Source organism: Rhinolophus ferrumequinum, chromosome 20 (assembly GCF_004115265.2).
Source record: "Rhinolophus ferrumequinum isolate MPI-CBG mRhiFer1 chromosome 20, mRhiFer1_v1.p, whole genome shotgun sequence".
Lineage (NCBI taxonomy): Eukaryota > Metazoa > Chordata > Mammalia > Chiroptera > Rhinolophidae > Rhinolophus > Rhinolophus ferrumequinum.
In genome coordinates, this window is record NC_046303.1 from 12,224,679 (window position 1) to 12,240,754 (window position 16,076).

At 41.2% G+C, this 16,076-nt stretch overlaps 1 protein-coding gene across 2 annotated transcripts in view; it reads right to left on the reverse strand.

The window, feature by feature from the left end:
* Positions 1-16,076, reverse strand: part of PLEKHA8 (pleckstrin homology domain containing A8) — a 48,247-nt gene that overhangs the window by 12,165 nt on the left and 20,006 nt on the right. The window contains exons 2-12 of one of the 2 annotated variants that reach the window (XR_004421142.1): positions 15,073-15,189; positions 13,877-14,032; positions 12,389-12,513; positions 10,050-10,208; positions 8,988-9,028; positions 7,367-7,524; positions 5,326-5,473; positions 4,834-4,919; positions 2,184-2,242; positions 1,709-1,798; positions 951-1,021 (exon numbers count right to left, since the gene is read on the reverse strand). Coding sequence is in view for 1 of the 2 variants with exons in the window: in XM_033088175.1 (XP_032944066.1) it covers positions 951-1,021; positions 1,668-1,798; positions 2,184-2,242; positions 4,834-4,919; positions 5,326-5,473; positions 7,367-7,524; positions 8,988-9,028; positions 10,050-10,208; positions 12,389-12,513; positions 13,877-14,032; positions 15,073-15,189 (1,251 nt within the window). In the remaining variant the exon portion in view is untranslated. Of the gene's footprint in view, positions 1-950; positions 1,022-1,667; positions 1,799-2,183; positions 2,243-4,833; positions 4,920-5,325; positions 5,474-7,366; positions 7,525-8,987; positions 9,029-10,049; positions 10,209-12,388; positions 12,514-13,876; positions 14,033-15,072; positions 15,190-16,076 lie in introns of both variants that reach the window. The other variant, XM_033088175.1, reaches the window with a different exon arrangement.

Consider the following 16,076-nt stretch of genomic DNA (forward strand, 5'->3'; position numbering starts at 1 on the left):
GGACAAACAGAAGGAGGTGAACTCATCAGAGACTGACAAAATGCTGCAGTGAACACGGGCTCCCATCCCCACCAGAAGCATCTGATTCACTCATGTCACTACTTATAATCATGGCTACTTAGAACTTGGCCATGTGCTTCTCCACATCGTAACAATATAGGGCTCAAGGTGATACGGAGTTTCATTGCCCATCCTCCCACCCTACCCCACCCCCTGCCTCCAGGCCCATGCTCAGGAATTTCCTAGAGGCCAAGAGTGACAGTTCAGCCACGGTGAGGGGCACTCTCAGGATCCTTCCAAGTCTTTAATGCTTTCAACACTGGTGTGATTGACGCTGATCTATCCATCTATTCACTCACCCACCCAATGTTTATTAAGCACCTACATTGTTCCAGTCACTGCATTAAGATGCTGGAGACACAGGATGATCTCCTTTGACCCGGGCCTCAATCCCAGTCTCAGCTCTACCACTAGGACAGTGGGACACAGGGCGTCTGAGGGGTCCGAGATGGTGACCCACCCTTCACCTCACTCCAGAGAACATTCCCAGGGTTCCCCAGTCCCTCCCTTTTACGGTCTCCCAAACTAGCTTCTCTTTGGATGTTGATTTTAGAGGACTGCACTGTATTTGAAGGTTAATTTAGGAAGAACTAACTTCTTGGAAATTTTAGGTTTTCCTATTAAGATTAAGAGATGGCTCTCCATTTATTAAGCTCTTCTTTAAGACACACTGATTTTTATTAAGTTAGGTCTAGATTACCAGGCCACTATCTCATGGATTATTTTTTAACAAAGCATATAAGAAACATACAATTAATAATAATAAATAGAAAAGAGACAAAATCAAACCCTGAAAAGCAGCAATTTTCCCTACATCCTTGTGTCTTCTTCTAGGGGTCTCCATTCTACATCCTATTCAACGGATCAATCAAAACATAAAGAACACTTACTCAGGGCTGTCTGGATATCCTTTTCTCCATTTTTCACTTCTGTCAAAAATCCTTTCAAAAATTTGAGACCTCTAAAACAAAAAAAGATGAAGAAATGTTATTTTCCAAGTTCACATACATATTTTGAGTGGGTGTAGAGAAATTGCAGACATCAGCTTCTTTTTCAATAATATCTTGGGCACAGCAGTAAACAGGTCAAGTCATATGACAGTCCTTTCAGGGTTTCTTCCCTGTCATTTCCCTTTAGGTTGCTCTGGCCCTTCTCATCTGATAAAGTGGTCCCAGGACAGGCCGCTTCAGCCTCACCTGGGAACTTGTTAGAAAAGCAAATTCTGGGGCCCCACTCCAGACCCTGCTGCATCAGAAACTCTGGGTTTGGGGTGGAGCATCTGTGTTTTTAACAAGCCCTCCACGTGATTCTGACGCCCCTACAGTTCATGATCCACTGACTTAAAGAGAAACCAGTCAACGTTGGCGTGTTTTCAGATTAAAAAAAAAAGTAAGTACGCTATTAACAATGTTTATCAGCATCAAGAGGAAAGCAGAAAAAAAGAAAAAACAGGAATAGTGGTGTTTCTCTTCATTAGCCTTTCTAAAAAAAGGCTATGCAGTGGGGTTAGATCCTTTACTCAGAAGCAGTCCTCTTTACATAATTTTTTGCTGGTAACATTTCGATCGCGCTGGAATTTAGCGGCTGCCCCAGGCCAGCCGCCTCACCTTTTCAGCCACAGCAAGGCTTCCGTGGCTGAGTTCCTAACCTGGGCGACATCTGCCTCCACCTCGTGCAGTACGATCTTCTGGAGGGTGGTGAACTCTTCCTTGTTGGTTATATACTTCTGATTCACCTTCTGTAGGAAAAGCAGGCCAACCGTGCAAGTTAAAAATGGGAAAGCTGTCAAGCAAATCAGTACAGTATTGAGACGTCTACGTTTGCCAAGCAGGCCTCTAAGAAATCAAAATAAATGAGGCCTCTCTTACTTTCTTCCTCACATGTTCAAGCTAATGTGTGTGTCTGAGAATTCTTACGAGGCTTAAGCTAGAACGAAAGAGTCTTAGGGTTTTCAAGTACTGTTGTTGAAGTATTTTGTTTTTTGCCTCAGAACCTTTCTCACAGCTGGCCTATACGTTTTCATCCTGAATATAAAACGCAACAACCATTTGTTTCTGAATGAGATTACATGCAACTCTTTCCTCCGTTATACAGTCGCCCCAGAGACAAGCTGGTACATTCACCTTAATATTTCCAACAAGATCCATTTTAACAGGAGCAAACACTGTCGGGCCAAGTTTGTCTATAAGAAAAGATGAAAAACATCTTTGAAAAAGCAATATTTTCAAGTGGAAAATATTTTTTATAGTAACAGTAAATTTCGCAGGTGCCCCCTCCCCCCCAAAAAAAAACCTTTTATTTTTTACTTTTAAGTCCTTTTCTAAACATAAGCTTCAAAAGCTTCTAGGATACTCTCATCACCTTTTTCTGTTAGGTTGGTGCAAAAGCAATTGCGGTTTTTGCAATTATTTTTAACCTTTTAAACCACAATTGTTTGTGCACCACCCCAATATTACCCTCCTCAGAGGTGAGTAACTGTAGTAAGGTCCTAAGTGGCAGATGAGAATAATCTCACAAGCTTAGAAAGCACATTGTAATCCTTAGGGCTGCACTGTCCAATACGGTAGCTGCTAGATTGGCGGCCACTTCGTGCTTGCAGTGTAGCTATTCCAAACTGAAATATACTGTAAGTGTACAATACATACCAAATTTCAAAGACTCAGTACTACAAAAAAATGCAAAATATCTCATTAATGATTCTTTTATATTGATTACATGTTGAGATGATATTTTGGATATACTTAGTTAGATAAAATACATTATAAAAATTAGTTGTATGTTATGTTTTACTATTTTAATGTGCCTGCTAGAAAATTTAAAAATTATATATGTGGTTTGAATATTTTTGTTGGACAAGAACAACTAAAAAAATAATACAAAGGGGTATAGCTAAAAATCCAAGAGAGAAAATTTAATGGAATCCTAAAAAATACTTGACTGATCCGAAAGAAAGGCAGGAACGAAGGCAGTATTGGCAAAAGGAAAATGAACAGATCATTGGAACAGAAGAAGAGAGTCCAGAAATAGACCCACACTTTTAGGTCAATTGATTTTCAACAAAGCAGCCACAGTAATGAAAAAGGGAAAAAAAATGTTTTTCAACAACTGGTTCTTGAACAACCAGAAATAATAATAATCATAATTTTAAAAAAAGACTCTCAATCCTTACTTCATACCACATACAAAAACTAATTCCAAGATGAGTCACAGATGTAAACATAAAATCAAAACTAAGGAGTATAGAAGACAACACAGGAGAATATCTTCATAACCTTGGGGGTAAGGAAAGATTTCTTAGGACACTGAAAGCACTAACTATAAAAAGAAAGAAAACAAATAAATGGGCTTTCATGAAAATTAAAAACTCTGCTCTTCAAAAGACGGCATTAAGGAAAGAAATGGGCAGCCAGTCTGGGGGAAAATACAATGCATATGCCTACAATGGAACGTTACTCACAATATATAAAGAACTCTTACAACTCAATAGTAAAATGGCAACTAACCAACTTTTAAAAATGGATGAAAGATTTGAACAGACTTCACAATGGAAGAGATAGCAAAGGCCAATAATTATATGAAAAAGTGCTTAACATCATCAGTCATTAGTGAAATGCAAATTAAAGCCACAGGATACCACGAAACACAGGAATGGCCAAAACCCACAACATTGACACCGTCGAGTGTTAGTGAAGATGTGAAGCAACTCGTACGGTGCTGTTGGAAGTCTACAGTTGTGCAACCACTCTTTATAAAGTTAAACCTATGAACCCTATGAATTAGCAATTCCACTCCTAGGTGTTTGCTTAAGAAAAAGGAAAACATATGTCCACAGACACAAAAATGTTCATAGCAATTTCATTCATAATAGCCTCAAATAAGAAACTACCCAAATGTCCATTAATACGGAGAATGATGAAAACAAATTGTGTCATAGTCATTTAACAGAATACTATTCCGCAATAACAAGGAATGAACTGCTGACACATGTAACAACAAGGATGGAAACATTATGAGTACATTGAGAGAAAAAGTCAGCTGCAAGAGTGCATAATATGATTCCATATAAATGAGATTTCTGAGCACGTAAAACTAATCTATGGTGACAGAAAGCAGTAAAATGGTTGCCTCAGGCTGGGTGACAGGTTGGGGGCTGACTGGCACAGGGAACATTCTGGGGTGGTCTTGATAGGAATTCTATGTCTTGATAGGAATGTGGATTACAGAGGTAGGTGCATTTGTTAAAACTCACTGAATCATAACAAGTTCTGTGCAAGTCATACCTCGATTTAAAAAAAAGATGCATAGTCATTAAATGGGTCATATAGCCGATTTCAACACATTAGCGATTCTTGGTACTACTGACTCCATAAAAAGTAAATGGAATTTGAACTTAAATAAACATATATATAATTTTTTTTTTACTCTTTGAAAAAACCTTTTAACTGGTAAATATTTTTCCTAGTACCAGTAGATTTGATGGTCTGTTTCTTAACTTTCACTTTTGCTTTTAATTATGATTTCTAGAAAACAGAATTCCCTTTTTTTGTTCTGTTACGCTGAGGTCAACACTTACTCATAATGAGAAATGAAATGGAAAAATGCAATAATGCTTAAGGTCACCCAGTTTTAATTCTACGTGGCTGGCGATATGAAGAGGTAGTTAAGAAGGGTCATGTCACTGTGCACATAGTGCAGGGCATCTCTACTACAAAATAACTGCAGGGAGACGCATTCTAGAGACTACTGAATTTAAAGTGAATGCAGCACTCTTACCCAGCACTGGAACCACAGCGTAACACGACGCCAAGAATTCTTCTGTGGGAATGCCGCTGTCTTCCAGAAGTTCAATGTCACTAAAGCTAAGCAGTGTGGTGACAAAGTGGAGGAAAGAGTGAAGACACAACATTACACTCTGTGCAGTTCAGAGGTGGTCATGAAAACAGCTGCCCCTCTACAGGGCAAATTATTTGGTCTGATTTCAGAGATGCCCCCGTGATTATTTTTCTAAGACAAAACATTCTAATAAAATCATTTCCAAAGGTCATCTACCAACGCAAGCTCAAATTCGTTCACAGAGTCCACTCCCACAATCCACTTCCTTCTCATCTACTGCTTCACACAAGGGAAATAGGACAGCAGAGACGTGGGTGGACCGTATTCTCTATTCTGTTAGAATACACCATCACCTGAAAGGAACACCAGGATTGATTTTCCAGAAGGGAGACTGATGTCCAACGGCCAGTGATTTTAGAGAGTATAGAATACCTGGTGTGCATGGTACTAAAGAAAGTCGGGATGATTTCTTGGCCTTCTTCCCAGCGGGATTCTGAGGAGTTTGCTCCAGGCTGTGCCAAGTCGCTGCCATGATTTCCCAGATTCTCCTCTCCCTTTTCCTTCATTATTTCACCTTGGACTTCAAAGTAGAAGATACTTATATTACCAATCTCTTACTACGAACCTATTATTTATGTATTATAAAAATGAATACATACTCATTGTTGAACACTTCTAGAACACAGACAAGTACACAGAAATAAAAACCTGTGAAAAACTGTACACATACACCTATATATAATACATTCAAACAAATTGGGTTGAAATGTATGGAGATTTGTATCCTGCTTGTTTTCACTGAACAGTGTATCAAAAAACATTTTCATTATCATTCAATGCTCTTCAAAACATGATTCTAATGACCATGTAATATTGCATCATGCTCATATGGATGGCATTGAGGTGGTTTCTAAAATTTTAGTATTGCAAATAGTCGATCCTCGTTATTAGTGTATTCTGTATTTGTGAGTGTGTCTACTTGCTAAAGTTTATTTGTAATCCTAAAATCAACGCTGGCAGCCCTTTTGCAGTCATTTCTAGACATGTGCAGAGTGGTGAAAAATTTGAGTCACCTGACATACACCTTCCCAGCTAAGATTGAATAAGGTGATACTCGGCCTTCTTATTTCAGCTCTCGAAATGTACCCAAGTATATTTCTTTAGTGCCAAGGTTTTTGCCTTTTTGTCATGGAAAGGGCCCCCAAGTGCAATGCTGGCTAGTGTTCCTGAGCACAAGAAGGCTGTGATGTGTCTTACGGAGAAAATACACGTCTTCGACAAGCTCGGCTCAGGCATGACTCATAGAGCTACTGGCCATGGGTTCAGTGTTAATGAATCAACAGTATATATTAAATAAGGTGCCTTTACGCAGAAACACATAAAACAAGATTATATATTGATCAGTTGACAAAAAAGTTGTGAACAGAGGCTTGCACGAACCTAACCCTCCCTGTATTTCTCCTAGGATTAATGGTTCAGTATTTGCTAATTCAGTGTCTGCAGTGACTTTATAAAGTGTGACCACGTGAAGAATGAGAATCGACTGTAATGTCATAAAGAATATCCTTGTCCACAGAGATTTGCCCTTAAACCCGACTATTCCCTATGGACAAACTCCTAACAGTAAAATCATTGGGTCAAATAACAGCCCTGTTTTGATAAAAATTCTCCTGTCTTTATTATTCATTCAAGGGACAAGACTTCAGTGATGTGTGGATTGCTTGCCTTATATTAAGAGTTATGAAAAAAACACCTTTTTCCAATTTGTCTGGGAAAATAGGTTCTCTCATTTCCAAGGCGATGAAGAGGAAAGTTTTTAAAAATTTTATCTTTAAAATATTTATTAAATGCTTATAACACAATTAAAAGAGCCAATACAATTGTCTTGGACTGATCGGAAGTTGGTTTTAGTGGTCAGAGCCATTGGAATTAGCCAATTTGAAAGGCCAGCATTTCAACCAGAGGCTATTACTTGAAATGGGGGGCTCTGGCTTGACAAACACAGAGAAGGCCAGATAAATATCTCATGGTGGTGGGTGAGTTCTAACACCCACAGGCCCCACAAGAAGCCAGAAGGGTGGAAAACTGAACTGCCATAACTTTATACACTCTTAAGCCTGACGTCATAGTCTAAGTTCAAAGGATTTTGAGATTCACAGTGGAAGGCCAGTGAGACACTCATACTCTGAAAGGTCAGCACAGACAGGGACTGCTCACTGCAGCCTATGGACATCGCAGCTAAGAACACAGAGCGGGAAAATGCTTCCCTATTCTGTCTTTGCAACACCGGGTCAGATGGGATGGCAGAATGTGGCCAAGTAACCTGTTATGGAGCTCACACACCTGCTTCGGGAGCTACCTAGTAAGCTGTCTTGAGGTTAGTCCCTAAGAAGTGTCACATCACAGATAATGAATCAAACTCCCAAGACTGTATTGTTCAATGGTTTGCTTCAGACGTTACTTTTGTTTTTACCTGTTATATTATCATCTGTATTTTCTTCACTTGATATGCTGCAATCTATCACTGCAGATTTCAAATATAAGGAGCTCTTGTTTTTCATTACGATTTCTTCATCATCATTTACTTCCATATTTAAAGACCCATTTTCACAATTGTTTAACTCCATTTGCCTAGAAATGTTTTAAAAGGAAAAGAAGCCAGAAGGTCCAATTATTTGGTCATAAATAGATTGCCCAGGTAGGTCTTATTCTGAGGAATGGGGAAGGGTTTACAACCACCAACTCCTTTGAACAGCCATTACAAAACAGGATTGCTGAATCCAGTGAAATCCCTTCCCCTCCTGCCCCCAAGGCAGGTAGCTGCCTGTGATGGGACCCGGCCTGTCTCTAGGCTGGAGTTAGGAAATCAAAGAGCCTTTAGTGCCTCTTCATATACCCTCAGCTGACGCAAACTTTCTGTTCCCTACACGCAACAGGAAATAGACACTGAGAACTCTTTGGTTTTCAATCAGCTATCTACAGGCACCACATTTAACACTTTTCTCACTTTCCTCAGCTTCTCCCTGGGAGTTTTTCTCTCTTCTCTGCTCTCAAAGTCACTGACCACATTCATGGGTTTGCCTAGCAGTTAACTGTCGAAGCCATATGTGGTAGGGAGAATACAAGCTGCAAAGTGTGTCTGACAGAAAAACCCGGGAGGACAGGCTACATCCTGGGGAACTACTACTCTTCAGGGTAACGAAAAGGCGATTTACCACGTAAGTGGAACGAACAGCTGATTCTGTTCAAGGGCCATTCATAACAACTTATTATAAGTGAGCAGAACTAGCCAAATTAGCACAAATATATTGTCTTCTGATAAAAATAAAGGGAAGGAGTCCCAGCTACATGGTGACGCCAAGAAAAGTATTTATTTTCTAAAGAAAAACCATATTTCAACTTTGCAATGAAAAATGTAGGAGTATATTGAGGAAATACCTCAAAAGAAAAAAAAAATCTATAAAGGTGGTCTTAGTAGAAATATTTAGGACAGGATAAAATTGTTAACAACCAAACTGGGACCAATCCTTGCACTGAGGAAGCAAACAATAGAATATAAAGAGATGAAACATTAAATAATAATTTTAAAGGACAAATATATGGACTTTGTCAAAATACAGGACTGCTTATATCAAATAATAACTGAATAAAGACATCAAATAATAGAAACACAACTAGGTGTCCTTTTCTTAAAAATCAAAGGCACCTTTAGAGGAAGAAAGAATTTAGATTTTGATAGTAAGATCTTTTTCCAACCTGTAAAGCTACCTAAGATTTTTATTTTTTATACAAAACAAAATAGCACTGTCTTTGCTGGATAATAGCTTACTTAGCTCAATGCTCAGCTCCGCCACAAGCTACTAGATGTTTTGCGTGAGCTCCGTGGCCTAGGGAAGATGCAAACGCCTTCCTTAGTGGTCACTGAGGAATGGGAGGTCTGCACTGAATCAGGCTCCCCCAAAAGTGGAGTATCAGATACTGTTTCCTTCTGGTGTCATCCCAAATCATGAGGAAAACCACTGGCTGGTCAAGACAGTCTTTCTAAAAAGACTTTTTTTTTTTAAAAGAAAAAAGAAAAAACAAAGTTACTGTACCTTTCCAATGAATTATGAATCGGTACAATGGGATGTTTCATCTTTAAAAGAAGCAAAGAAATAAAAGTTTACATGTTAAACTTCCAACAGAGCATATTTAGAGTTTTATCACATATGAAAGTGGTAAATAGGACCATAACATACACACTGCCCCAGTGTTCAATTTTACAATTGCAGATCCTCCCAAAAGAAGGGAGCCCCTGATCCCAATTAGCCCTTCATATTTATTCAAATAAGTGTACCCAAATTTCTAAGGAAAAGAAAGATGGTCTTTTGAAGGACCTAATTATCATAGCCAAACCCTTTTTCTTGGCTTTCTTCTCATTTCAGTTATGCTCATTAAACAATAATAAACACCAAACTATGATGCAGCACTGCATCAAACACCGGAAGTGTAAAGGTAAACAGCATGGGGTTCCTGCCCTTAAGGGAATTTCAACACAGAGTAAGGTTAAAATAAGGGTATACAGAGAGGAGGAGCTTTTAGACCTACTTAGGGATTCAGGGAAGAAGAGATTAAATCTTGAAGGACGAATAAGAGCTAATCAGGGAAAGAGAGGCGAGAGGGCATTTTTGGCACCGGGAAATGGCACAAAGATGTGTGGGGAACTACAAGCGATGAACACGCTCCAGCCAGGTTATGACAGGGAAAGAGGCTGGGGATGTGGAAAAGGGCTAAGAAGTTCTGACTCAGGGGCAATGAGGGAGCGCTGGAAAGGTTTACGTAAAATTCCCACTGCAGGACTAGAAATACCATCCAGCTGCCTGAAAGGGGCATCAGGCTGAATGGTCGTGGTAGAAGGTTAGCACAAATCTCGGCGAGACTCACTGGACAAGGAGGCTGGACAGAAGAAGCTAGCTATATCAGAGACATGTGTAGGTGGTAAAATTGCCAGAAATAACCTATTGGATATGGGGGACTGAGGGCAGATGTAAACGTGGACATAAAGTCCACCAAAAAAATCTTTATCAATCACCTATGGAGAACACAGCTCAGTATATGAGTTTAAATTTGCAACTTTTCTTTAACCCTACTGCAGCCAAGCTGAGCGGGGCCCTCACCTTGTTGGACTTGAGCAAGGCCAGCTGTGGGGATCCCGGGGGAGTGCGACAGAGCAGCTCGGAGGTGAAGGCGGCATTTGCAATCTGCATGCATTCTTCCAAAGTCTTCAGAAAAGTATTGCAGGTCGATTTCAGCAGAGTTCCCACATCGATTCCCTCCTACGAAACAACCAGAGTGGAAGACTTCTTCATCTTGCCAAAAAAGAAGAAGTCCAATCGTGGAATGTCCTTGGAGGTTTCTATCCACAACAACACAATAATAATGTACCCACCTATTTTGATGAACAAATATGTACATCAATTACAAAAGAAAAAGACTGAGTGAGTCCAATGTATCTATTAACCATTCACAAGTTTTAGCCTCAATCTGACCCTTCACACTCACCCACTACTCCAGCTGAAGGCAACAACTTCTTTCAACCCAACAGTGTTTTATGCCAGCACCGTGCCAGGACTATAAGGGTTTCCAGTCTATAAGGATGGCAGACATGAAATGGAATCTCAGAGACTGAGGACCAGTGGGAATGGAAAAATGTCTTCCATTCCTGAGTAAAAATGAGGTTCTAGAACAGAAGCATTAGAAACCGCATACCACACATTGTTTGCTTTCAGAATGGGTTTTTTGGCTTTCAGTACAGATAAGTCTAAGAGGTTTCAGCAACTGGAATTCTTTCTTCCATCTGATCATTGTGTTTTTCCCTCCAAGTTATTTTACTTGTTTGGGGTGTTTTTCCTCCGGCTATTGATATTAATATGTTATTCAGGAAATTGAAGCCACATCCTGACTAGAGAGTGCAATAACCAAATCTTGGTAGTGTTAAAGTAACCAGATTGGGCCCAAGATGGAGTCCCTCATGCTAAGCCTCACGTCAGCAAACCAAAAACTTAACTAAGTTTTTGTAATGGGCTTTCCCAAAAAAGAAAGGCCTTGGTCCATCAATCAGCACTCGCCTGCTCAGCACAAGTTACCTGACCAGGCTCCAGGATTTCCCTTTGTTCCATATAAGGAAAGTAGCTCTGCTTTATCCAATCATCAAATGCCCAGTATAACTTCCTTGTTCCTGCTCACTTTGGTCTATAAAAATCTCTAGCCTTGTGCAGCTTTTCAGAGCTCCTTTCTCTCTGCGAGATGGGATGCTGCCTGACTCACGAATCGCTGAATATAGCCAATACAATCTTTAAAATTTATTCAGCTGAATTTTGTTCTTTAACAGGGGCCTCCATATTTTCATCAGTTTTGTCTTTTTAACAAGCTAGCAGGTGATGTTACTGGGTGTGGACCGCTAAGATTCTGACACCAATTATGACGTATGTTTCTTTTCCCTACACCATCAAACAATTCTGACACCAGCTGGGTGTCCTACAATTCAAACAAGTTCTGACACTATCTACCTGGAGAATACTGTCCGCTCTCCCAGATCAAGGGCTGTCCTACAAGGCTGCTCCCCACACCCCACTTCAGACACCAAGGACAAGTCCAAGTTGTCACCTGTTTTTCTGACTGACCGGCTATCGATCGGAGATTCCAATGACCCCCACTTGCATTTGATTAATTTGCTAGAGCAGCTCACAGAACTCAGAGAAACATTTTACTTACTAGTTCACCAGTTTATTACACAGGCATGCCCTGCATACTAATAACGGACAGCATATACGATGGTGGTATACCACATAGCCGAGGTGTACACGAGGCTATGCCCTCTAGGTTTGTGTAAGTGCACTCTACGATGTTCACACAATGACAAAATCATCTAACGACACATTTCTCAGAACATATCCCCATCGTTAAATGGTGCATGACTATAAAAAGATAAAATGTCCTTTATATAGCAGTGCATATACTATTAAAAGGATCAGGAACAGCCAGATGGAAGAGACGCGTAGGGCAAGGCATGCAGGAATGGGACTGGAGCTTCCACGCTGAGTGTAACCACAGAACCAGCTCTAAACGGTCCTATCCTGTTTCTAACAAGATGCTAAATTGCCTTTCAGAGACAACAGCTTGAAGTCCCACAGCCAAAGCATGCGCAGAGGAGAGAACTTTGCCTCCAGCTGCAACTGGAAACAAATTTTTGCCCCCACCCTTACCCCCCATGGAACCAAAAGACCAGGACAGGACCGGAACTGGAACACTGGAACCCTTTCAGAAGTGAAACGTCTCTCGTGCAGGAAGATCCGTTGCTGACACCCCTTACCGTAAATGGCCAAGTTCCAAAACTCCCATCAAAACCTGCACCCCCAGAACTTCTGCATACCAGCTTGTTCCCAATAACCTCTAACCCTCAATCTTCACCTTTAAAAACCCTCGTTTAAAAGCCATCAGGGAATTTGGGTTTTACCTCAGAACTGGACACACCAGTTGTAGTCACTTCTTTTGTTTTATCCACTTGCTGGACGAGGAGGTCACAGTAGAGTCTTAGTTCCGACATTTTGGTTTTCAAGTTTTCAGTGTTTTCAGCAAATTCTAAATAACAAAACGATGATAATGTACATCATTATCAAAATGAATGATTTATTAGTTAGTATATTACACAGATGGTGGCATACGTAACCTATGTTTACAGTCAGATATTTATAGTATGGATAACAGGTAGGACATAGATGAAGATATAGGAGCAAGAAAACCAGAAAAAGATCTCCAGCGATCTATATTATTTCTTCAGCCGGCATATTGCATGATTAGCAGCAGCGGCAGAAGGAGGCAGCAGACTTCTGATCCACTCGTGGGAGAACTGGGAGCAGAGTCAAATGGGGTCAGAGCTATGGACCTGCTAACACAGTGCGCAAAGTTGGGCAACTGTTCTGTAACATGCAATTACCACTACTAAGATGGATTGTTGACTCAGAGGACCGGTCCAGCACCTGTCAAGGCCAGTAATAGCACCCTCCGTGCACCGGCTGCTCCCTAATTAGCACAGCACTCCAGCCACCGTGGGGCTGTGGGCTCAGCTACAATCAGGTCCGCTGGTGTTTCTTCTCCATAAAAAAGCTGCACATACCCCCGGATCTGAGTCAAAGCTCACAGGGTCTAGACTTGACTCCCGATTTAGCATTAAAAAACTCCAACGAGGAGCCCATTTCCAGTTTACTTGGAGAGTTACGTATCTACCACACCTGACATGAGAAAGACGCTCTTAAACACTTTCTTCTAGAGGCCCTCCTCTCCCACCAATTTCTTCAGGTGTACATATGGGACTCAGCAGCTGGGAAAGTGGCAACCTGGGCTCAGGCAGTAAGCCCTGGCACGCTTGACCCAGTCCAGATAGAGTTGTACCACGGTTCTCAGGAGACCTAATGATGTCAAGTTAATGAGCATTGAGCAGTAGCAACCTGACAATTAGGTATCCATCCACCCCAGGGAAAGGGCGGGGAAAGCGGGGTGTCTCTGCAGAAAGCACCCTGATCCAAGGCTTCTCTGGCTCAGCTCTCTTTCCCGAAGGTGAACTTTGTGCCAGACTAGGTATGGACAATTTCACATCATCACTAATTCTTGTGGTAATCCTTCTAACGTAGGTTATTACCTTTTTTAAAAATATGAGGAAACGGAAGATCGGAGAGGTTTTGTGACCTATGCCAAGGTCACAAAGCCAGTAACCTGCAAAGCTATGATTTGAACCCAGTTGTATCTGGCTCCAAAGCCTGTACTCTTTCTACCACGATATGTTATGAAAAATGTTAGAGACCATGATTTAAATTCTGTATTTTCTATCATTCGCGTGATACAAAAAGCTGGTTAGGTGGTGAGAAGCAGGATAACCAATAGGGGCCCCAGAGAGGCCAGTGGGTGATTCCCAAGGTTCTCACACCAGAGGACAATCAGTACTTGCCTTTTTCCTTCTGGGTCCTACTGTCGGTGAGGCAAGCCTTGGCTGACCCCAGGGCTACCAGCCACCGCTGTCTCTCGGCCACACTTCTGGCCTTCAGGTAGAAATACTGTTCCCCAGGGATGATCAGGTCCATGCGTGTGTTATCTACCGAATGAACTGGGATCAAAGCAGAGGGAAGTCAGAATGCCAGCAGAGCCCTGTCTGGGGAGCCTCCATCCCCCCCAAATTCTGCAGCTCAACTGGTGCCAGTCACTGAAGGATTCACCCGAGACGGGATGCCAGCCCTTACTACCTCTCCTAGCTTAGTTATCTCTTCCTAGACGCTGCCGCTGATAAAGAGGGAAGATGCTGCAAATGGCTCCACGGTATCACCAAGATTTGGGCCTTAAAAAAAAAAAAAATCACCCAATTCTTCTTAGGATCTTTTATCAAAATAAAGAGAAAATCTTTTTTTTGGCTTATATGTGTAAAGTATGCTGCTCTGAGGTCAAAGAGGCTTGCATGCCCGCGAGTAAGAGTGCACTCCGTATCTCCTTGGGTTTCCTACACAATCAAGAACACAGTATTTTTCCTTTTCTACTTCCCTTCACAAGTCAGATCAAAAGTGTGAGAACTCCCTTAGAGTCCTCAGGAGGAGAAGCAAGCAAACCACACTCTCCATTATCCACTCACCAGTCCCCAACCCTAAAATTCTCTTCTAATCTGTTTCTCTTTCTAATCTGCTTCTGAACTACATCTGCTCAGTGTGTCTCACGATTCCCAAAACCAAGAAGCCAAGGCTATTTGAAGGTCTGCTAGGTGTTTGCTTGTTTTGTTTTGAGTATGTGGTGTTGGTGAGAAGGAGAGTGTGTGTCCTGATTTAAACACAGAAGTGTTTGATGCTGTAGTGAGAAGACTAAATAAGCTTTGCAGATAGCCCCTGGCCCCAGGTGGGCAGGCGACTATGGAATGAATACTCGATGTGTGTTTACATTGCTCTCATTATTTTGACTACCTCTTAACCAACCTCCTTGTAAAAACTGGCTGCAGTGTTAGGTCTTATTTGCAAGGCTTTCTTCTGGGACATAACACTATGTATTTTTGTCTGTACTATAGGAGCTTCAGAGAAAGGCTTGCAGAAACTAGTGGGTTTTTTAAAATATTATTTTGGTGGGGGAGGCAGAAAAAGAAAGCCTGCAACTCTCTCGGTTTCTCACCTTGAATTTCACAGACCGCCATTTGGATGCTCCCTTTGCAGCCTTTCCAGGCGTCTTCAGGAGAATCATAATAGGACAATATCCCCCCACAGAGAAGGAACCATCGAGGCTGCCAACCTGAAAACAGAAGCAAGAGCAGGGTCTCAATCACTGCCTGGGTCTGAGGTGCTTCCCGGGACATAACAATAGGACTTAGCAATGAATGATGCTGGGTCCCAGCTCCAAGGAGCTTACATTTCAGGGAATTGCAAGTAGGTTTGCAAAGACATGTATGTTTGATCCCATTTTTGTAAAACAAAAACACCCACAGATGCATATATTTGTAGTCACATAGAAAAAGTCCGGAAGGATCAGCAACAAATGTTGTGACGATTCTGTAGGTAATGGGATTACCGATGATTTTTACCCCTTTTTCCCCCTCAATATTGTACTAGTAATCTGTGATTTCCAATTGTTTTAAGATAAAAGATTATTGTTTCCTGAACATTGTTGTTATCACATACTTGTTCTCCTCCCCTCTGGTGAAGAAAAATTATCCCAAACTTAGAAATGAGGAAAAAGTTTATATAATACCCTTTCAGCGCCAGAGTGCTCATAAGTCTGCCTAAGGTCATACGACCCCTCGGAAAAGGTAACTTTGACTTACTATTTAGTATCGAAACACTGAAATTGTGTAATCTTAAAATATTCAAGGGCTTAACTACTTTGACTTCTGAGAATTTCGGGGGGCAAACCGTATTCAGTTGAAATGTACGTCTTATTTAGTCCTCATTCTAGTCAAACCAAACTTAGTTGCTGTATTCCTGCTCTAGGCTTTTGCCGAAGCTGGATCTTCTGTCTAAATGTCATCCCTGACTATCTCTGCATGAGCCTTGTCAGTTTCCCCTGTCAGGCCCATTACTTTTCTTTCTCTGAAATGCCACTGCCCTTTGGGATACGTTTCTCGCATAGGACTCTTCTGTGGCTGGGCAGCCAGAGAGAAGGGAGTAGGGGCTTTGAGTAGA